At 41.3% G+C, this 23502-nt stretch overlaps 1 protein-coding gene across 1 annotated transcript; it reads right to left on the bottom strand.

Annotated features, from left to right (window-relative positions):
* Positions 1-585: 585 nt before the first annotated feature.
* On the bottom strand, positions 586-22101 carry map3k2 (mitogen-activated protein kinase kinase kinase 2). The gene is made up of 17 exons (XM_082525441.1): positions 21742-22101; positions 18597-18669; positions 18166-18284; positions 18043-18083; positions 17846-17945; positions 15530-15643; positions 14800-14896; positions 14353-14483; positions 13479-13558; positions 13324-13388; positions 11788-11880; positions 11452-11691; positions 11222-11370; positions 8954-9085; positions 8610-8739; positions 8339-8516; positions 586-5236 (listed from the first exon to the last, which is right to left on the bottom strand). Exons 2-17 carry the CDS (start codon positions 18649-18651, stop codon positions 5017-5019), a joined length of 1944 nt encoding a protein of 647 aa, XP_082381567.1. The 5' UTR covers positions 18652-18669; positions 21742-22101; the 3' UTR covers positions 586-5016.
* Positions 22102-23502: the final 1401 nt, after the last annotated feature.

Raw genomic sequence — 23502 nt, forward strand, 5'->3', positions numbered from 1 at the left:
ATAAACCAACATGATAAATATTATCTATTTTTTAATCAGTCTTACACCATTAAAGTGATTCTAAAACAATACTACTTGAAAACTCATGATGTGCAGTGTGTCCTTAATTGGAAGAAACAAATCCAAACACACTGCCAAAGCAATAAAATCATACCTGGATAGAAAAAAACACAGTGGAGCACTATCAGTCATGGATTGGCCTCCCAACAGCCTGGACCTCAACATTATTGAAGCAGTGTGGGATCATGTTGACAAAGAACAGAACAAAAGGCAGAAACATCCAAAGAAGAGCTTTGAATGTCCTTCAAGAAGCCTGGAGAACTATTCCTGAAGACGACTTGAAGAAATGACAAGAAAGCTGCCTATGAGAGTTCAGACTTGCTGAAGAATAAAAGCGGTCACACCAAATGTTGACTTTCAAGCTCGCTAGAATTGTACTTTCGATGCTGTATTTACATGTATTTTGCCACATTTCAGTAAGTAACTTTTCCTATTTTACGTTTTCCTAACATATAAAGGAATTAAGGATGACTCGAGAGTTTTGCGCAGTGCCAGCTAACAAAAAACTCCAGCAAAGCCCCGATGTGAAATAAATATCTTTTATTGGTGTCATCGTCATAATTGTTGTAATTATGAACACCGAGCTGTTGCAATACTCCAGAAATTTTGCCAAAAAACAGCAACCATTCAACGGCACCGCTGCGTCTCTCAGGACCCAACTATGCATACAATCTCCCATTTAGAAGAAAAAAAAAGGAAAAATAAAAAATATATTAAAAAATTATGCGTACCACTGATATACAGATCTGATACAAACAGGCATATTGGTCACAAACCAATTAGAATTATAAACATGGCTTCTTTTACAATACACAGACCAAACATGTGGGATACAAGTTTCTTTTAAAAAAAAAAGAACCAAAAAAAAAAAAAGTAGTACAATTTCATTTTTATACATTTGTACATGATTTTCTTTTTTTCCTTTTTTCTTTTTTTAACGCTCTCACCCCCTACAGTCAGAATGCTCAAGGCATTTCAGGTGCAGTGTCCAATGAGCAACATCTGCAGTAAATGCACATTAACACACACACTCACACGTTTATTCATTCACTCATTCATTCAGGAGTGGCAGCAGTGGCTTTAAACGAGAACTACAGGTGTATCTTGGCGCTCCACAGGTGACAAATACTGGTACCGAAGAGTTAATCCACTGTGGTGAACGAGGCCAAGAATGAGACGTTACATTCATGTCAAGGTTAACTGAACCACCATCATAAATCTCTCGCACTCATACACAAAGTGATTTAAAAAAAATGAAAAGAAAGAAAAACAGTCTTTAAAAATGTGCAAAGAAAAAGTCGCTGAGCCGAGCTGCACGAGCGCAAGGAACCGTTAAGGGGGAGTGGGAGGGCATCAGTGAAGAACCAATAGTGCATAATGGTAGTGCGTATCTATGACGACCAGTGTTGGCGATCTCCATCAGTACCAGACGGCTTGCCGTGAGCCACCTGAAGAGTCAAAGGAACGTACCACTGAGAAGATGCATAATGTGAGTGTAAAACTGAGTTTCCACAGAGCAAGAAAGGCGTAAAAGTGTCTTCAGAGGAAGTCGGGGCAACAGAGGTCAAAGAAACTGTTCCCTGTCTTTTTTTACAAAGGTGCAGTCAGAAAAATCAGACTCTGTAGTAATACCTAAACGAGACATTAGAAGTGCATAATTATTTGTATTTTTTTTTTTTTTTTTTAAACTACTCTGATAAAAATCAATCTTCTGCAGGGGTTCAGGGTCGGGCCTAAGAAGCTGATCTGAGTCTTTGAAGCTTCAGCAAGAATTATTTGTAATTATTTAGAGCTTTTCTTTAGCTACGGTGTTTAAAAGAGCCATCATACTGCATAAATGAGAAGGCCAAGTAAACAATGTGATATTAGTTAACTTCACCAATCAGATTTAAAGAAATGCGAGTGGCCACACACAGGCAGCTGTAAGCTAAACATCTCAACTGCTGTTTGTGCTGTTGGAGCATTTTTAATGTGGTTATTTAATAAATAAAACAATCTGAGCTACAGCTCGTCTGAGAAGTTTACAGTTCATTCTAATTAGCATTCTGCAACAACAAGTCACGAACGCAGCTTGCTAACATGTTGCCACCCGTAATCGTGCTACACGATACCACGTCACAGAGACTATTTAACGTCCCAATTTATGAACAGCTATTAATATTGGGTGTAATCAAAACAAGTGGAAAACCATTTAACAGTTTTTGGATTTGCATATATAACAGAAAATATGAACTTCACAATCAAATATTTGGACAACGAAGCTTCAAAGGCCTCCAAGTGCTACAAACAATGTTTGGATCATTTAATTCATTAACAAGTGCCAGAAACACACAAGTGTGACTCTCTAAGCTAAAATCTAAGTTTATTTACCATCACAGACCCAATAATCTATCCACCACAAAAAGCTTGTCCTGGTAATGGCTCATTCAGCAGCAAAGACGATGAGGAGAGGTGCTGTAGATGTGTGTAGGAGAGCCAAAGGTGGGGATCTGAGCAGGAGTTTAATTTTAGAGAGTCACCATTACTTTCCTCTGCTGGTCAAATGTTGCTGATTGCACCAGAAACACTTCCTCCCTTGCTCTGCAGAAACCGGCTCTGATGATAATATAAGTTTTGCATATCGTCTCTTTGAACCTAGAAACATTTCAATCTTAGCAGCACAACAGTAACTCCCACCAGGACTCTGATTCACGTTATTGTTTAAACATTTAGAAGCTTTCTACATGGGCTGTTTGATAATCCACCTGCTGCAAACAGCCAAAATTTAAGGCATAATTTGAGCCCTAAATAACCATTTGATTGGCTGCTGGCAGAGCTGCTCAGAAACCTCACCATTACTAACCAAAAAGTGAATTAGAAGAAGAAGAAGAAGAAGAAGAAGAAGAAGAAGAAGAAGAAGAAGAAGTGATCAGCACAAGCTGAGGTGTCACCTGCTATCTGGCGTGTGCATAGTAAATGCTTCCAAATCAGATGAGCGTTTGTGTATAAAGTGACGAGTCCGCTTTGATGCATTTGATTCGGTGGTGACAGTGACTGCAGTACCAAGCAATAAACACGAGAATGAAGCTCTGCGAGTCTGTCTGAAAACGGTGATGAACGTACCAACTCCAGCAGCGGAGCTCCAGGAGAGGCTGCGTGTACCCTTCAGTTAAATGATGAGCAGCTAAAAACGTTTAGTTTGAAATGAAACGGACAACAGAGCAAGATCTTCAAGTTTCCCCCCACTGCTTCTCCGATCTGATGGCAGAGACTCACTGTGAACACATGAAAGCACCAAATTAGCAGCTTCTGTCTCATCCAAATACTCAGGCTGGCTTCATCTGAACATTTAAAAGGTGCAAATTTAGATGTTAGATGAGAGTTAAACTGCTCTCCATGGAAGTTCATGCTGAGGAAGAAGAGACCAGAAATGTAAAAACTTCTACGATCCATCCACAACACGAGGTTAGTCCTGAATATACTGCACGGTTTGAAACCCTTGCCATGAGATAGTTGGAAGCTTAAAACAAGCTGGAAAAGCCAGCTGCATTTTTGGGGGGCTTTAAGACAAAGCACTGCAGCACAGCACAAACATGGTTGAGTCATCATTAAACTAGTTCTTTCCCTCTCTCTGACACGGACGTGTTAACCAGAAAAGATGAACTGCTGGTGAAGCTACACGACCGCGGCTCCCTGCGAGGACCTGACCTGTCCATGGGATGGTGTAAGCTCTGTCAGCAAAACAAACCCTGTCCGGCCACCTTTCGCTTACCAACAGCTTCAGTTTCATTTATCGACTTGCTCTCCTTAAACTAGACATCCAAATCACCTTCCAGAATTAGCTATGGTGGTCTGAAGAGGATACGAGTGTGTTTTAGTTGACTTTTTAAATGTTTTAAATCAACAATTCTGCACGCTGCACCTTTCAAGTCTGGTCATGAGAGTGCTCCCTATTGCTTTCTGTGGCTGAACAGACCGAGTTTCTAAAAGCCAATGTTTACCAGCAGTAAATTCATGAATCTGCCATGCTAAGAGACATCCAATCAGATCAGAGAATCAGAGGAGGAAAGAGAGCACAGGTACCGATGTGGCGCTTCACTTCTACACCAGCATGACGACTTTTCTAAACAGAGGGTATTTGGTTTCCAGCCGGCGGTGCTGGTACAGCAGGCGAACGAACAAACCGAAATGATCAGCACAGCGAGTCCCCGTCGCAGAAAGGCAGAAACGGCTGAACTGGGATCAGCTGGTGTGAAGGCAGTTTATCCAGGAGGCAAAAATCAAAAAAAAAAAAAAAAAAAAAAAAAAAAAAAAAACTGAGAACAAAAAGCTGAGACTCATTCTCAAACATAAAAAGGCACAGAGACGGGGACGACGAATCAGAACGTTTCATCTGCACTTTGTTCAGAAAACGGAGCGGACTTCGGCGAGGGATGAGGGCAGGTGGGTGGAAAATTCTCGGGGGAGTGTTCTCTGGATCTGGGATTCAGGTTTGTCTATAGCAGCGCGCCCGTCACTCTGGGTTTTGGCAGGAGACTACATTCTGGGGTCGGGTCAGCGAGACATTGGAGGAGGATGAGAAGGAGGCAGGGCGGGGTTTACTCCAGAGTCAGGCATCAGCTCCTGTTAGGGCAACAACACCGACGCCATCCCGCTTCAAAACGCTCAGAGCGAGAAACCGTACAAACATTTAAAAAAAACAAAACAGTTTTTTAGAGAGGAGGAAGTGCTCAACCTCCTCCGCGTTGGAGACGTTAAGGTGCAACTTGCGGAGAAAAATAAAATAAGAATTTGTGTCCTTTATGGCAGTCTCATACAAACAGAGACAGGAGGAGCGCCCCCACCTTCTCCCAGCCAGTCTTTACTGGTCCAACGTGGTCTCAGCGTAAAGGTGGAGGGGGCGGGATCAGATAAGGCCGTATTTGGCAGTTCGGCAGGCAGGCAGGGGTTCAAGATTCGAGGAGGGGGCGGGAGGGGTTAATGTACAAAGATGTGCCTGAGCAGCTCTTCTGCAGACGGCCGCTGCTTGGTCTCCACGAAGATCCGTTTGAGGAACTCCCGGCAGTGGTCCGACACGTGGGCGGGCAGGACGGGGTTAGTGGGCTGCGTGGCGATCTTAAAGATGGCCGCCATGGCCTCGAACTCTGCCCACGGAGGTCGCTGAGTCAGCATCTCCACAACGGTGCAGCCGACACTCCTGAAGACGACAAAACAAACATTAAGCCCATAAAAGAAAGGAAGGTCAATTTATTAGCTTTATTTGGTTTTCACTAGATCCAACATGGCCTCACAGCACAGGAAATGCTCTCAGCTACAGCTTCCACCTTTCTGTGGCACAATAACATCAAAAGGCAACCCAGTCTTTACTTTCCTACCCGTTTCATTCGACAGTTAAAGTCATGATTTTATAAAAAGCCATCCAACAACATCGTCTTTAATCTTTGAAGCCACGTGTGGCCAAAGCTTCCTGTTAGTGGCTACAACGAAGCGTCTTCAGAGGTTTGCGCTGGTTACATACGTGACCAACATGGTCTTGTTTGCAGATTCTCTAACAAACAGAACATTTCACACAGAATAGAAGGAGCTCTAGATAACCAACACTGAACTCCCTAAATTATTAAATCGTATTAAGAGGGGTAAGCATGTGTGAACTTCATCCTACTCCTTTAGGAGCATCTAAACTAATGGTATAGAGAGATATTCGTGACAACTTTTTCTCTTCACAATGCGTTCTGTTATTTTATTTAAATTTACCCATTGGACTGATTGATGGTTGATTTCAGTCTTAAAAAACAAAATAAAAGACACCACCATTGTTCATGTTTTATCATTTAAACTCAATGGAAAGACCCACTTCAGACTCATTGTGTGTTACCACCATAAAAACTACCAAAAGACCCTCAATGTCTTTTCTTTTTTGCCAGTCATATCTGTTAGACCTGTGGATGTTCAGTGTTATTTTGTAACATGAAGAAAAAAAAAAAAAACTGAGGTGATTTGTTGAGGACATCCCCAACTTTTCTGTTAGGAAGTGCTGCTATTTTTGACAGTGTTAGCTACTATTAGCCTCTGTTAGCTGGTGTTAGTGATACTTTCAGGTCATACTTGAAGTGCATCTAACATTGCTGGACTGAGTCTTTAGCAAACAAACTCTTGTACAAAGTGAGCATGTAATCAGAATGTTTGAGTCCAGCATTACTCAGCATAACTAACAGCTGTTGCTGTTTAGCTGGCTTGTGGCCAGTTATCCCGAGATGGGAGGGTCACATGTCTAATCTGCTGACAATATTAAAGTGTCTCCTGATCTGAGCCCCGACTGCAGATCAGGAGATGAGGCTTAAGATGAAGCGGAGGACATTTTATTAAGATGTCATCTCTCATTATCCCTTTCCTTCACATTTTCCTTTCTTTGGTGACGGCGACCAACGAGTTCTCTTCTCCTCCACCTTTGGTGCACGGTGCATGTGGCCGGTCTCACAAACCAGTATCATTCCCATGAACTTTTAAAGGTTTATTTTTAAGTTCATGAAAACCTTTTAATTTCTCTGAAGACGTAATTAAACACTGATGTACATATATGAGCAGAATATTCCTTTATATTAAATAACCTCACAAGGTTACATTTTTACAACCTTGGGTGTCCACATTGCCCGCCCAACCGGCCGCCCACGTACTTGGCGGGTAACGACAATACCTCAATCAAGAATGCATACCAGAAGCAACTCAATAGAAAGAAGAAGAAGAAAAAAATAAAAAATAAAAATCACAGATTTTCCTTAGTTAAATGAGGCTTTTGAGGTTAAATGCACACATAAGCAGGATTGGTCTAAAGACTTAAAGGAAAAGAGTTAGTGTTACCTGACTTTTCCTGATATTTCTGACCCTTTAACCCTCTGGAGTCCAGGGTATAATTGGCCGTTTTTGACTACTTTTGATTTTACCTCTATATTTCACCTTTTTAAAAAAAAACTGTTTATCTTGCCTTGTTTGGTATCATTATTTTCAGCACAACCTCAAATATCTGAAATTTGAGTTATTTTTTCATTTTGGTATACTATATTAGCACAGTTGATCTAAATCCAGACCAAAAAAAAAAAAAATTCAAAATCCAAGTAGAAAAACGTTCCATTTTTTACTGTAAAACCCACAAACAATGAAATGCAAATAGAAATTGTACATTTCTAAAAATTATGCACAAGTTTTGCAAACAACAAAGTTATATGGTACTGTTTACCTAAAAATGCAGCCAAGGCCTCAGGCATTTTTTATATAACCATTTAAATCTATTTACAGAACAATCAGGTGTGCTGCATCAAATAAGAAGGTACACAAATTATTTGTGCCAGTCCAAAAAAACATAGTTTGTGTCCAGTATAAGACAGAGGAGAACACCACAGGCCTAAACCCTGCAGGTCTGACAGCAGGAGGTGCATCAGTCCTGTTTTCCATGTGGGAACAGCGTTTACACTGGAATCTGAATTTGGTGGCTTTTTTGGAGCAACTGTGAAATTCAGCAGTATAACTGACACACAAAACAAAACAATGACTACAGTACACACTAACTACAGCCTCCAAACACGCTAAACGTCTCTAATGTCTCACATATGAAAACTCGCTCTCTCTTTCTTTCGCTTACCTGCTTTCTCTCGCCAGTGTTGCTCCTAAAACGTCCCCCTCTCCCTAAACAACCAAGTGCCACATCATTTTTTGATTGGCTGACATGGTAAACTTTAACACCAATAGGAAAGGGGTGTTTTTCTTTTTTCTTTTTTCACTCGCAAGCGGAGAGTGTTTGCTAGCGCTGTCCATAGAAAGCGCCGTTTTTACCGTTCTTCCCGCTCTAGACACCGCGGTTTTAGTCAGAAAAATACATCGCGTGTATTTTCTAATCATAACTCTGGTTTTACGTGGCCCATCGACACAATTCAAAAACTGGTATGTAGTTTGAAGTCCTCACTTTCGACCCAAGTTGAAACTGAGACTCTGAGTCGCTGCATCTTGTAGCTGCGTCCGACGACCCCAGAGGGTTAATAAATAAAAGTGCGTTTTATATTTGGCCAAAACATCTTTGGTTGGTGTCCTGGTTTTTGGGACTAAAACCCCTAAACTGGAAGCAACACTAATGGATGTTTGTGTTGATGAAGGAAGCTGTTGGGATGTGGAAGTTCACTGCTGCATCACTTTCTAAAGTCAGTTTGTAAAAATTCATCTACATTGGTACCACTTAAATTACTTTTTACATCACTTTCATGCTGCATCCTCTGAATAATGTAGTAAAGACTTTTGAGGTTGGTCTTACCAGATGTCTGCCTTCCTGCCGTAACCCTCTCCGCTGATCACCTCTGGGCTCATCCAGTACGGGGTACCGGTCACCGACTTCATGCCTGTTCCTGACAGACAGATGGTCTGCAGCCGCCTGCTGGCCCCGAAGTCTCCCAGCTTCACGTTACCCACCGAGTCTCTGAGGATGTTTGCACCTGAAAGACGATTGCACAGTTTCATGCTCTACTTTTCAAAGACGACGTTTGGTCCCAAGTATTTCCCCAGCAGGAGCGAAAACATCAGCTCACCTTTGATGTCCCTGTGGACGATCATGTTGCTATGCAGATAAGAAACCCCCTCCAGGATCTGCCTGGTGTAGCGGCGCGTCACATTTTCCGTGAGCGCCCCGTACGACTTCAGCTGATCTTTAATGGATCCCTGAGGGTCACCAGAAAGGAAGGAATCATCAGAAATATCCCTGCTGTTCCTCACATTAAAATTTAGCGTCTCTTAAGAGAAACAGCTGTCATTTCCACTCGAACAAAAGGAACTTTGTTTGCAAGTGTTGATGGATTTCCACTCGAATAGAGCATGAGATTTTTAGCTTCACACACACATAACTGGAAACAGTGAACAGTTTGTGTGCACTCACTCCAGGCATGTACTCCATAAAGATGGAGAGCGTTCGCTCCATCGTGTCTCGCAGACAGCCATAATATTGGACGATCCGCTCATGGCACAAGTTCTTCAGGAGCTGGATTTCACATTCCAGTGCGCTCACCTCCTGCAGCAGAAACAGAAGGGCACATATTCAAGCAGAACATATTTAAACCGATTTCACCTCTACATACAACAAATTAGAGGCTCTAACAGCAGATACACGAGAGGTCTGGAAAGATCTTTCTCAAGTGGGAGCGAAGTGTCTCTAGTTTGAATTTACTGAGTTGTATCCTTATTTACAGCCCTGTTTTTCAAATTAACATTGTATGATTTTCCTTTTTTTCTCCTCCCTGGCTTTTTTATAAATCAACAAGGCATTTTAAAAATAAAACTAGAAAAATTTGCATTTCCTGCGAAAATGCTGTGTGGATGCCTTAACGCTGAAGATGTATGCTGAAAAAAGCTGAAAAAGGTGAGAGAGAAAAAAACAAAAACAAAAAAACATTGCCCTGAGCAGGATCGAACCTGGCCCTTCTGGTCTCAAGGCAGCTACTCATCTCACTGCGCCAAAGTAATTCTCACAAAATAAAAGAGGTGGAGAGACGGACAATTTTGCTGAAATGAGCAGAAACAGCTGAGAATTGTGCTGATAAGAGGTGAAAAGGCTGAAAACTTTGCAGAAAAGAGGTGAATCAGCAGAATTTCTGCAGAAAAGAGATGAATCAGCAGAATTTCTGCTGAAAAGAGATGAATCAGCAGAATTTCTGCAGAAAAGAGTTCAATCAGCAGAATTTCTGCTGAAAAGAGTTTTTTCTGAAAAAGCTGGTATTTGTGCTGAAAAGGGGTGAAAAAGCTTAAATTTGTGTTGAAAAGAGTTAAAAAAGTTTAACTGTTGACTGAAAGAAATGTTGCCATAAGCGGGATTTGAACCCGGGCCTCCCAGTCCGGCACAAAAGTTAGGCGCACTCAAATTTTTCAACCACAGCACTTTCTTCTTCTTTTTTTCGGGGGGGGGGGGGGGGGGGGGGTAAGTCCATACAGACAATATTCATTTCTAAATTATTAACTAACAAACTTGTGCTTAAAGTGCTTTGTCAATATTGTAGAAAATGTTAAACTTAATCATCATCTCGGCCTCCTCGGACGACCTGTTTGCTGCTGAAAGGCAGCGGGGAGAGGGGTCACTTGGGCAGTGCATTTATTGCAGCATATAATGTGTTTCCTGGATACACTGTGCTTTTTCAGCATTCAAAGATTGATGGCACCATGTCAGAGCACTGGCTATGGATTTCAGACTGATCAGGCCTTAACTTTTCATCTTTTCTTATTACCCACAGCTACATCCACTTCTCACAGGCCTAGGCTGCTCACTAGGGCTGGGTATCATCACTGATTTCCATAATCCATTCGATTCTCAAAGTCCTGATTCGATTCAATTTAGCCTCAGACAGTCAGAAATATTATAATTCTAATCATTTATCAGTACTGATACACATGAGACTTCATCAGAATTGTGAACATCACAGCAGATGCCTTTGTGTGAAAGTAACTGAGAATAAAACACAGAAAAACATGAAGGAGATTTTCCTGGTCTGGCTTTTTATAGCAGATAACCTTAAAAATATTCTACAATGTTCTGCATATAAAGTTTAAATTTCTTCAGTATTGAACAGAAAAAAATAGGCTTTCTTGTCCGAGGTCATTTAAGTGAAAAAAGAAAAAGACAGCGCTGTAAACAACAGTAGACTGGTGGGTAATAAGCGAATGAATAATGCAGAAAACAGAGAACACAGAGCGGACCCGATGCATCAGAATCGCTAAGCTCCGACAAGCGTGTCCGTGTTCGGGCCGTCGGGTGAGAAAGCCGAGAAAGAAGGCTGATTCTGATGCGTCGGGTCCGCTCTGTGTTTACGTCTTTGTGTGGAATCAGTTAATGAATTGATATCGCTTTATTCAAGCTACTCTTTTTTTTTTTTGTTACCCGAACAGTTGGTCGCACCTGTGCGACCAAATTTTTTTTTTTTTTTTTTTTTTTTTAAAGTCGCACCACTGACAAATTTGGTCGCATTTGCGACCAAATTGGTCGCACTCTAGAGCCCTGATAAGCTTCATAAAACAATGACATAGCATCTAGATCTACACTTCCACCCAAAGCAATGATTCAGGGAATTATTTAAGGTCTTTTTTTTTTTCCTTTTTGCCTTGTCTTTCCATTTTCCTACCACTATATTTAATATATTCTATGCTGCTGTGTACGTACCTTGCTCGTCTCGGGACTCTCTGGATCAAACTGAACTTGTTTAACTGCCAGTTCCCGTCCAGTATCGGCATCATAACACAGGAAGACCCGCCCGAAAGCTCCCTGACCTAGAAGCTTCCCCAGCCGCCAGTTGGTTGGCGCTCGCGGGGCTGTGCACAAAGACACATCAGGTTTGCTAAAAACGCAGAAAAACAAACATCTGGAGGACGTGTCGTGTTGCTAGGACTCACAGCGGCTGGGTGGACTGACGTCCATGACGGAGAGCGTCGGAGCCACGGCTGGATTGGGGTTTGGCTCGATGTCACTCCCCCTCCGCGGCCTCCTGGCGGGGCCGGGGACCTCCTCCAGGTCAGGCGTGAAGACGCTGCTGCCACTGCTGGTGCTGGGCGACTGCTCGGTTGAGCTGAAGCTGATTGGAGAGCGGAAACCGTGAACTTGCGTCCGCCGAGCCCGAGGGAAAGTCTTCCTCCCTGTTCAGAGGATGAAGGAGAGCGATCATTTTTAAATCCCTGTTTAAAGTCAATTTGCTTTCAGCATCAGTAGGAATAAATAAATGAATTACCCACCATCACTGTAATCCTGAAGGCCAAAAGGAATGCCGTACCGGCGAGGATACGTCCCTCCTTTCCCTGACTTCTCAAACACCGGAATATCGTACTCTGCAGAGGAAGGAGGATACAAAAGATGAAATTTACAGGCCATGGCCTCAAAACAGCTTTCAAAGATGGCAACCTCGACATGAGAATGTTTTGGGCCTTTTAACTGTAATCTGTAAATCGTGAGTGCTCGCTTTCCTTGAAAAATCCCATTTTTACCATTTCTTCCTGCCCTCAACGTGACAAGCAAAGCATGGTGTAGGTTAGTGATCATAAGTCTAGTTCTACTTGGTCCAGCAATACGATTTAATACCTGATATATAGTTTAAAGTCTTAACTTTCAACACAAGTAGAAACAGAGATTCAGCAAGGCTGCGTCTTGCAGTTACATCATCTTAAAATCAGTCGTGTGATTTGGACATGCTAGTACATCAACTATAGAGGGTTAAAGGTTTGGCTCTTAGTCTGGTTTAAGTTTTAGCCTGTTAAACTCTTCACTGCCTGGTAGATCAGATTGTTGTTGTTTTTATTTTTTAAACCCTTAAACAGTCTAACACCCGTGAACTAGGGCTGGGCTATATCATACCGTTCACGGTAATACCGGTGTAATTTTGGGCAACGATAGGAAAATGAAATATCGTGATAGAATATGGGTAAAACGCACATGCGCAGTGCCTTTGTTTACATACGCACATGGCGGCGACGCAGAATGAGAAGTGCGAAAGTGGATCGTTAAATGAAACTGATGAACCAGAATTGGTTTGTAAAAATGCTGCAACTTCAGTGGTGTGGAACTGGTTTAGCTTTCGTCCGTCAGATACACAACAAAGCACTATTTTAGGTAGCGCATGCTAGCGGGCCATCGTTATTACCGTGTTGATTGGAAAATACGGCACACTTAAAATCAATCCTTTGATTTTTCTGAAAATCGACAGTGCCCCTTATAATCCCGTGTGCCTTATATATATGAACTCTGGTTGTGTTTACTGACCTCGAAACGATTTTATGGCGTACACGGCGCTCGAAAATCTGTCAAATGTTTCAGTACAACTTTGCTAAGCTACAAAACCGCACGATGGATTGTCGGAGCATTACGGTTATCGTAGGCAGGCGCCTCACGGAGTGATACCTACTGTGCTTCAACATAATATTACCGCGTTGTGTGTGTATAAGCTCTTTTTAAGTTTTGTGGATATTATACATGGTTATGCTGAAGATATGTCGGCCAATTTCCACTGGAAATGCCTTTTGGTTAAACTGTCAGCAAGGAATTTGCATTTGTACTGTTACATTTGTTATATAACTTTAATGCACATAAAAAACAGCTGCTTGTTTAAGTGAAAATACATTGATGGGGTTTTATAAAGTTGTGGAGTTGTAAAGTATTTTGTCTAGTGTCAATTATATCGTCAGTTATATCGTTATCGCAAATTTTCAAATGTATATCGTGATAAATATTTTTGGTCATATTGCCCTGCTCTACCGTGAACTAAGATCTGCTCTCACCTGGAAAGTCCTGGTGGTTGTCTGGGTAGCTCTGAGCCCTGGGCATCCTGGACTTTGGGTAATCACTGCACAACACAAAGACAACAGCAACAAATCAGAGGGATTTCTTCCACGGCAGTTTTTTGTGGTTTCCTGTTTTATTCTGTGACGCACACCTGTCCAGTGGGCTGTCTAGGGAGGGACAACTTCCAGAAGCCGAGTTCTCCGGACTGCTCATGGACAATGGATCCAACATCTGAAGTAAAACAAGAGAAATGAGAGAGAGACAAACTCACATCCTCTCAAAACCAATCAAATTGTATCTCATTAGCCAACAGGTGAATTTAATTTGACATAAAATGATGCTAAGAGCAACTTCAGAAAACTCAATAATAAATACATTACATTTAAGCTTTTTACAACCTCCAAAACAGAAAAATAAATCCTTCCCTCATCTCTCCAGACCTGCAGTAGTCACAAGTTATGCCACTTACACTGAATCACGTGACACTTTAACGAAGGCTGTTTGTGACGTAACACAAACTGCCCATGCCTGCGAAGGAGCCTGCTGACCTCCACTATTCACGTCTGTACGACCTCACCTACAAGTGTGCAAAACACGTCTATGTACCCAGACACTCAATGTGCTATGAAAAGAACCCAGATACGCATCCACCATCTTCCCTGCTGTGTGCGCCCAGGTCCGTTTGGGAGTATATCAGGGACTTAACCCGTCCTCCACAGTGGCAGGTACACCACAGAACTCAGTAGTCACAGCAGGGAGAAGAGGAAGAAAAGATCAACTTTAATAAAATACTAAAAGGCCAGAAGGTTTTGCTTTAATGGCTACTGTAAAGTCCAGCATGGCAACTTTAAAAAGAACTCTTTAAATATCGGCTTTATGATAAAGAAGCTGGTGAAAATTAATTTTACATTTAAAATGTCCTAGAGTTTACACTTAAATACTAGATTTGCGCTCCGCTTTGTTACATCAGAGCAGCTCCTTTTCAAGTAGCAAACACTAAAGTGGACTCTCCTGAGCATCAGCACCTGGTCCATGCTCTCAGGGATGAACTCCCCCTCGCTGTTGATGCTGGTGAAGGAGCCGTTCCTCGCCACCTGCTGCAGAGCGTCGGGAATGTATCCTGGAGGAGGAGAGCTGCGGTCCGTTGAGTGGGAACCTGACAGGACGGCGGTTATAGAGAGTGAGAAAATTGTCCTGTGTGCGCCACAGTCACAGCTAAACCATGTGATGCTTATTTTCGCACAAAAGAGTCCGAGTTTCATGCATTCATGTATTTTTCTTAACACTGGAACCACTGAGACAGTCAATTTAAAATTTACACACACACACACACACACACACACACACACACACACACACACACACACACACACACACACACTCCTGACCCTTACCCACTACCAGGCTGTGGTGGGCACTAGTGCCCGTCCCTGCAAGCTTTGAGTCTGCATCACTGTTTAGCAAACATTTACCTATCAACGCCAGCATGCTCTTCTTGTCTGTGACCCGGAACCCCGTGTTGTCCAGTTCCTCGTGGGACGGCAGAAGGTCCATGTTGGATGACGAGTTCTGCAGACACAAAACAAACTAAACATTAAAAAGAAACTCTGGACAAGTTTAACATCTCCTTTGTTTTCCAGCTAGCCCTTCTATGTTAACACTGCTATAACATAAAGATTGCACATGTCTCACTCTGTATATTTTATTTTATATATTTTATTTATTGTTTACTCTATTTAATTTGTAAAATATGTGTACACACACACACACACACACACACACACACACACACACACACACACACAAATATTTAGTATACACATCCAGAAATGCATATACTATTATATATTGTACATATATTTATTAGTTTCAGATGTAGCCATTCTTGTATTTTGCTTGTTTACATTATTGTATTTTGTACAACTCTGTTGCTTGTGAAGCTCGCACACAAGAATTTCACTCACATGTGCTGTACCAATGTACCTGCACATGTGATGTGACAATAAAAGTGATTTGATTTGAAGATTAAAAATACCAACGCTGGTATAAAAAACACCCCAATCAGCCTTTTACAGCTGAGAGGTAAAAACTGTCGAGGGGTTACAGCACAGAAAAAGCAGCAGGTGTGTCGGCCGCCACACAACGTACATACTGTGCACAAGTATCAGAAACTACCATTAAAGTCATTGCAGTATGGCCCACCTCAGAGGAGACCTGCAGCACAAGGAGAATCTTCAGACTCTTCATGTGAACACTGCGATCCAGCAGCTCTACAGCTTTGTCCAGGTCGTCCTGAGTGGTCAATGGAATCACCAACTGCAAGGGGGGGGGGGAAGAAAAAAAAAAGAAGAGAAAAAAATTTGAAATACAGTGACTTGAATAACCTTTTAAAAATTGGGTGATTCTTTTTGATCATTTGTGGAAGTGCACACAACAACAAAAACATAATCCACACACAGGTGCTTCATTGATCCAATCAGCTGTTCACAGCACTTCCTACACTCCAGTGTCTGTCATGCTGTACATTCACGGGGTTTCATGGATTCCACTAGATGCAACAGGAAGTGACATCATTTTCTCAGGAACACAGCTCCACTGGTGATGTTTCACTTTGTGCCTTTCTGTATAAGTTCCTGAGACACGTAAAACTGTGACTGCACCATTTCAAACACTTCATGATTTTCAATTCAATTGTGGTTCATCATTTATCTATTATGTATAGGAAGAAAAAGCTAAAGCATGCAAACCTGTAGAGCTAAGCCCTGGTGGGCCTGTTCTACGGTAGATAAAACAGAGTTACAGGTTGCTGTCATGCACAGCTCTGCAGCTAACACTGCGTACACAGTGTCATGTTAGTTTGCAGAGTGTGTCCAACCTTGTGGAGCAGCTGCAGCAGGTTAACATCCACACGCCTGTGCAGGATGTGGTCACACGCTCACACCTTCACTCCGTTACTTCTGGGTTTTTTTTTCCTAATGCAGCTTTCGTACAATCGTTCATTTTCTACATCAAAGGCTGGCAGGATGGCACTGGTAGCACAACTGTGGTCTGCTTTCTTGAAACAGGCCGCAGACCACGATCCCACTCGCCCCTGCCAACAGTCATCTTAGAGCCAACAGGTAGCTGGTGGTGTACATTACTAAAATATTCATTTAACCTACTAGTACTTCTGTTGCAGACTAGCGAGGCAGCAACTAAACATCTAGCTGATGAATCACAATGATGCAGATCCACCACCAGACCCAGAGGTGGATTTTTGCGTCAAAATGTCCAAAGAAAACAGCAGAAAAAAGTTGTGTCAGTCTGCAAAGAGTGAGACACACTGCCGCTGAAACACACTGGGTGTTCTTAAAAACTGCACAGAGGGAAGAACAACATCAGAGGGGCACCGAGGGCAGTTGAAAGGACAGGTTTAGGATGACAGGAGGGGGATCATAGCACAGCTAGATTCTCCACATGAAAGGGATCTAGTCTGTGTGGTTTGTGAAACTGACCGAATCTGATGTGACGTGCTTTACATCGAAACAGGAGACGCTGCAGAGATTTTGTCTCTTGGCTCAGAACACCTCAGCCCCCCCACCCATGCATCCATGACTGTGTGTGAATGTTAGATAGGAAGCACTTCAGCATAGGGCTGCTCAATTAATCGAATTTTAATCACGATTACGATCTGGGCTTTCAGCGATCATTAAAAATGACTGAGCCCATTATTAGCCCCTCCCTCGTGCTTTACTCTCGCGCTGCTCCGTGTGGCAAATCGAGCGCACCTCGCTGCATTTCGAACGCATGTCACAACAATTGAGAGCAGCGGTCTCCAACCTTTTTTGCGCCACGGACCGGTTTATGCCCGACAATATCTTCAACTCTTGCGGCCCGGTACCAAACGACTCACGGACCGGTACCGGTCCGAGGCCTGGGGGTTGGGGACCGTTGATTAAGAGGACCCGAGGGAAGCTCGGAAAGCTAAGCAGAAGTTATTTGGAGAGGAGAGTGACTGCCGTTGGTTGAAAAGAGAGGTAAAAAAAACTTCAGTGGTGTGGAAACATTATGGGTTCGCGGAGTCAGACGTGGATCAAGTAGACATAGTGCGTAAACTTTGCTACAGTGTCGTAGCTGCACCACAGAGCAACACTGCAACGTTCACTAAACATAGATGTTTACATTTTTCATTTATTTTTTATATTGCAAACATTTGCACTGTTATCAGTATTTGCACACTATTTTATATTATTTTTTGACAATTTTTAAAGTCATTATTCAATACATTGTTATTGTTAAATAAATATCGTCAAATAATCAAGATCTCAATTTCAGTGAAAATAATCGTGATTAGCATTTTTGCCATAATCGAGCAGCCCTACTTCAGCATAGAAAAAAGTCCCTGTATGACTGTGTGTGAATGGATGACTGAGGCATGTTGTAAAGTGCTTTCTACTCAGGTAGAGTAGAAAGGTGCTATATAAGAACCAGTCCATTTACTACAGGAAGCAGAGGAAAATTACATTTCAAGTTTCGTACCTCGTTGTTTGTGTAGTGGAGGCCCATCGTCTGACCAAAAGCCACTTTAGCTTTGGACCTCAGATCCTCCAGCTTGATAGGTCGAGGGAACTGCAGAATCCTGCAAAGAAGAAGACAGGTGAGAGGTCAGAGACGGGCACTGCTGCTGGTCTGCACTGACAGCACCGGAGGGAGAAACACAGCAGTGGAAACCTCACCTCTTCTCCCCTTTGAACTCAAACTTCACTCTCACATCGTTCTGTTGGAGACAGAGCACAGAGTTAAAGACAGCCAGAGCAAAGATGAGCCAGACTGAGCCTTCGTGCTTTCACTTGGGTTACCTGGTTCTTGGGCGACGAGGCTTTGGGTTTGCACAGGTCTGACAGGAACGCGGCAGGACGGCTGGAGCGGTGCAGTTCGGCCAAGTCCTGCATGATGGAGTTCAGCGCCTCCTGCTCATCTGTGAGACAGCATGACTTCTGCTTATTCAACAGGTTTTATCATTGAAAAACTCAACTTGCTAAAGACTCCTCTAACAACCTGTCTTGCGGTATGAACATATGAACACAAAAAATGAAGTTGCCTTGCTGCATTTATCTCTTCAGATAAGCCGCTTCCACTTAGCCGCACAACACAAGGGACTTATTGTCAGGCAAAGATGTCAAAGAGCCATTGTTCGGGGAGGAAAAAAAATTCCTCAAATTATAGGTCTGTCAAAAGATGAAGCTGACTCGCTGCCAAGCAGTAACACCATCTCACAGCATGTACGTACCCATCTTAATGGCACGGCGATTGACCCAGGAGGCCAGGAAAGAGGATTCTCCCATCAAAGGGATTCCTTTCTCCTGAAACACAAAAACATCATCATAAATCCTTACATGCAATTAAAAGGGATCATTAAACATAATGTGCGAATAAAAACAATCTGTTAAACTGAAATTGTCTCATATATACACATTTACATTTAATTTGTGATGTATACTGTACATTTTTCTTCTATTGTTTTTGTGCAGTATTATTGTTATAACATTGTGCTGCATCTATTCATTTTTGTTCTGGCCATTCTGCTGTTGTAATAATGCAAATTTGTAGTAACTCGTCTTTATTTATTTTTTTATGTCAAAACGAGCATCTGGAGGCTTTATACATATTTTAAGAGTGTTATGTCTACATGATAGTTCTATTGTTGTATTTCCCGAAGCACCAATCCAGCATTTGGATCAGATATAAGTCATCTATGCTGTTCTATGTCTACTATGTTACGTATTAGCAGCAGTTGCTCCAACATAGCCTGGAGGACACCAGCAGCAATGAGGGTCAGGGGTTTGGGCCTGAGCACTGCTACACCAGCAGCTTTTCTCTGTACGTTTGCAGACATTTTTGACTTAACTGTAAGCTTCCCCGTCAGCTTCTCACTCTCGGTATGTGTAAGGTGTAAAACTTGTTAGGAAGCATTTATTGCATTTTTATGGTAACATAATGTGGCGTCATCAATATTTCTTCACTTCACACCCCACACGACGTGCATGTGTGAGTCAGGAGCACTCACAGAGAGCTGAAAGGAGAATAGTGCCAATAAACTAGGTGAGGAATTCAGACACATTAGATTCATTTTACTTGTGCTGGACAATAAGTTTATATTCTTGGATGTATTCATCACGTTTCTTAAAATAAGTAAAATAATGTTTGAGTCAAGCATGATGTTTTGATCATCATCCAAAAAAAAAAAAAAAAAAAAAAAAAAAAAAGAAGATTCACAGTATCTTCCTTCCAGTGAGGAGCACATACGATTAAATTAACACTGAAACCCAAACCCGGTACTTGGTATCAATATACAGTGCTGTGCAAAAGTCTTGAGTCACCCCTTGTTTCTTTACATTTTGCTTCCAAGAAGCCACACTGTCATTTTTAAAAGTGGCCTTGAGTAAAGAACCGATTTGTTAATAGGAGCCTGTCACAAATCATTTGTTTTTGTATTTCAGCCGGTGGTGTCGGAGATTAAAATCAATGAATAATGAACTCAGAAAAGTACCATGTAATCCACCATGCAATACCATCTGGAAGACATCTAATTACCAACGCCTTATTTTTTTCAGCATGACAATAATCCCAAACACACTGCCAATGCAATTAAAAACAATTATTCTTTTTGTGCTGATTACTCTGCACACTACAGACTTAAACCATAAGAATATCGAGCTCAACTGTGAGGTTGCTGAAGTAAAACTCCCACAAGTATTCTGAATATCAGCCATAATGTAAACACCTTAAGCAGGCTTACTAAATACTATTTACATATAACCCTGGTTTAACAAAAACCCGTTTTACTTATGACACTGCTTACAAGAACTACTCTACCCACAATCCTGAACCGAAACAGCAATGCCTCCAATCGGTGGAGGTCGCTGTTACTGTTGAAATTGTGTAAATGTAGGAAGGAACATCAGCACAAAACAAGAGAGCAATGATTGCAGCGAGGCAACACTACAACAATGCAAAGGATTACATTGAAGGAGGCTGGAAGTCATTCACTGTGAAATCTAGGATTTGCAGTGCATTATGGGGATGAGCAGTTCCTGTACACAGCCTCGTACCTTTGCCGCCTTCTTCTTTTTTTTTTTTATCCAAATCAAATCTTTTTAATAGCCATGATTCACCTCGTAGCTGGTTGGTTTGGTCTGAGGATTAAAACTCTTTATATAAGGATTTTTTGAAACATCAATGGAGAGAATGAACAAGGAACTCACTTCTGGAATGGGAGCCCTTAAATTGCTGCGTTCCCTAGCAAAGATAAATAGTATATTTGTGATTTGATAACATAAAAAACAGAAAACAGCTGCAACAAAATCTTTAATACAAGTGTAGTGGAGTAAATGCTGACCCTACTTTAAGAGCCCTTTTCTTCACATTTAAACTACCCACACTGATGGATATTTTATTGCCATTTTAATGTGACAATGTTTGTTAATGTGGGTCTATTCAGATGAGTCAGTTTCCAGACCATACCTTTCTACTGATCACTGATTATGTTTAACTGGGCTCCGGATGCCCACACTATAGGAGGTCAAGCATTCAGCTTTTTAATTTGTCACTAAGCTGTATATTATACTATTGCATTGTCATGTATAGTGAAATATGCAATGACTGTAGCTATGAGTGTCCAATAAAGGGGCTTTAAAGGTTGCAGCACAAGCTTTTGTGTGGAATCAAAGTAGTTTATTGCTCAGCTATCAATTAATACTATTGAACATAACCTCCAGAATGTAATCTGTACAAACATAATTAGCCTTCATGTTATTGTTGTTGCAAAAGAGTGGAAATTTAAGTCAAGATGGCCTCTGCTGACGAGGAGTTGATTGGAAATTGTTGATGATAGTCTGTGATCATCACTGATTGATGAGAGAGCTGCAGCATTGGTGCTAGCCTTAGCTTAGCGTTTATTCTTCTCTCTTTTATCCTTACATACATCATCCTCCTCATGAACATCATCTTCTGTACCGACTCTTGCTCAGTGCTCACAACAAAGTTGATATCAACAGCAAAATTATGGCCTCCTTTGGTAGATAATTAGCTCGCTTTAGATTCTCCTGCTAGCGTTAGCCGAGTAGCAACATAGCAACTGTTGCTAGCACATTTTTAGCAATTACAGCCGTTTTTATGAATAATTATAAGACACTATTGACACTTACGCCCAAAATACTATTTGTTATCTAAACAGAGAGCCGATATGTGAAGCTAAGCTAGACGTGTGCAACTAGCTGTCAGGCCAGGGAAGTTGTCAAGCTGAGCTAATGCTAACAGCCAGCCGCACAGCTAAACAGCGTTCACCTGCGCTGCATGACTATAAGAAAAACAAACAGCCCTTAAAGGAATAAATAAACCCTTCAAATGGATCAAATACTTCTTTAGTACCGTACCTGGGCGCTAATTAGATGTGTAGTCACTTCCTCATCCACAGGGCCGGTGACAGGAGCCCCGGGCCCCGCGGAGAGCCGCTGGAGGAAGCAGAAGTTTGGCAGTCCGCTCCCAACTTCACTCGAGTGCTGCCGGACCACGACGACGACGAGGCCTGACGGCTGTCAAAGGGACCAGCTGAAGCTTTTCGACCACAAGACGACAAAACGGCGGCTCATCCAACTAAGTAGCTCCTTGTCTGTGCAGTGGTTAAAAGGCTAACTTCATCAGAGGCGCTCTTTTAGCTGTACTTTACACCCTGGTTAACGGTAGCTCCGCTCGCTGCTGACCCCACGACGCCATCAAGCTATCACGTATTAAAAATAATTTAACCGGAAGTAGACACAGAAAATAAAAGAAGATACATTCAAGTAACTATTATGTGTTTTATTTTGATAACCAGTGCCAGGATATTATATTTCATTTACGGAAACTTGAAAGGTGTTGACCCCAACCTTGTCGGAAGAGTCCAATAAAAACACGACCTGTCACATCAGAGAAACTTATGAGTTTCCTGTCAAAGAACAAATACATTTGATTGGTGTTTAATCACTTTATTGTAGTTTTTTTAATAGTTTTATAGATTTTTATTATAATTTAATATAATTGTTCTACATATTTAGAGATTTAAGAGTGTCTTTTGATTAAATTAATTATTATTAATTATGCAAGCACAAAATTATAGCTACACTCTCTCAGGGGGTGCATAAAATTAAAATATGCATATATGTGTATATACATACACACAGTCATGCCTACAAATGCATAAAAAATATATCAACATATGTAGTTTTGAGGGAAGTAAATAATGAGACTCGACATAAAAATTTTGCACATTAGAATTGAACTTGAATGAATTGAGTTATTTACAGCTGATATATATCTATATACACTTTGTAAGGTAATGGTGGTATTTACTGCTATTATTACAATTAACACCTGAGGCTGACGTGTTGATGAAACTGGACTAAACTGAAAAAGAGTCAATTTAAAGTGATTTCCTTAATATTTTAATTCTGTTTAAGTTAGTTTTGCAAATGCATAATATGATTTGTATTATTTTTTGTTTCTTTCCTATATAGCCCCATGTTGTTTAATTTTTTGAAATACAATTTAACAAAATGTTTAATGTATTATAAAAGTATTTTGTTATATATCCACATCACCAGCATTTAAAAGGCCAATAACTTGATGTCACTATTGGACTGATCAATATGTATTATATTGATCTGTATTTTTAATTAAAAATGTGTATTTTTAATTTTAATTAAAGGCCAAACTCTTTAATCAACTTGTCTGGGCGCTTAAAAATAATGTGACATATATGGGGACAGTTTAGACCAAGCACAAATGGAAATTCTGATATCACTCAGGTGAGACAAAACTGATTTTAAAAACTCAAGCTCCAAATAAGCCAATGTTTATCTAGTTTATATTCTTATTAGCCAGACAAAATTAATTTGTTAATTTAAAAATAAAGTCACTATGTCACAATTTAGAATGAAATGAATCAGTGGTTACTGTTGGGTCGACATTATTATATATTTAACAGCTTTAAAATGATCCTGAAATAACACACAGCGAGTCATTGTGTGTGTGTGTGTGTGTGTGTGTGTGTGTGTGTGTGTGTGTGTGTGTGTGTGTGTGTGTGTGTGTGTGTCACATCCTGACATTACCAAAATGTAAAAAACAAAAACAGCCCTATGTTTTCTGCAATGTGCCTA

Source organism: Aulonocara stuartgranti (genome assembly GCF_965226115.1).
Source record: "Aulonocara stuartgranti genome assembly, chromosome: 23".
NCBI lineage: Eukaryota > Metazoa > Chordata > Actinopteri > Cichliformes > Cichlidae > Aulonocara > Aulonocara stuartgranti.

Bases quoted from the DNA above. Each gene is read 5' to 3' on its own strand.
- map3k2 (XM_082525441.1), bottom strand. From the start codon at position 18,651: ATGGGAGAATCCTCTTTCCTGGCCTCCTGGGTCAATCGCCGTGCCATT. The intron at 18,084-18,165 runs GTAACCCAAGTG...TGTCTCCAACAG, and splicing joins CCTCGTCGCCCAAGAACCAG to AACGATGTGAGAGTGAAGTT. The intron at 8,740-8,953 runs GTGAGTGCACAC...GGTGACCCTCAG, and splicing joins TTATGGAGTACATGCCTGGA to GGATCCATTAAAGATCAGCT.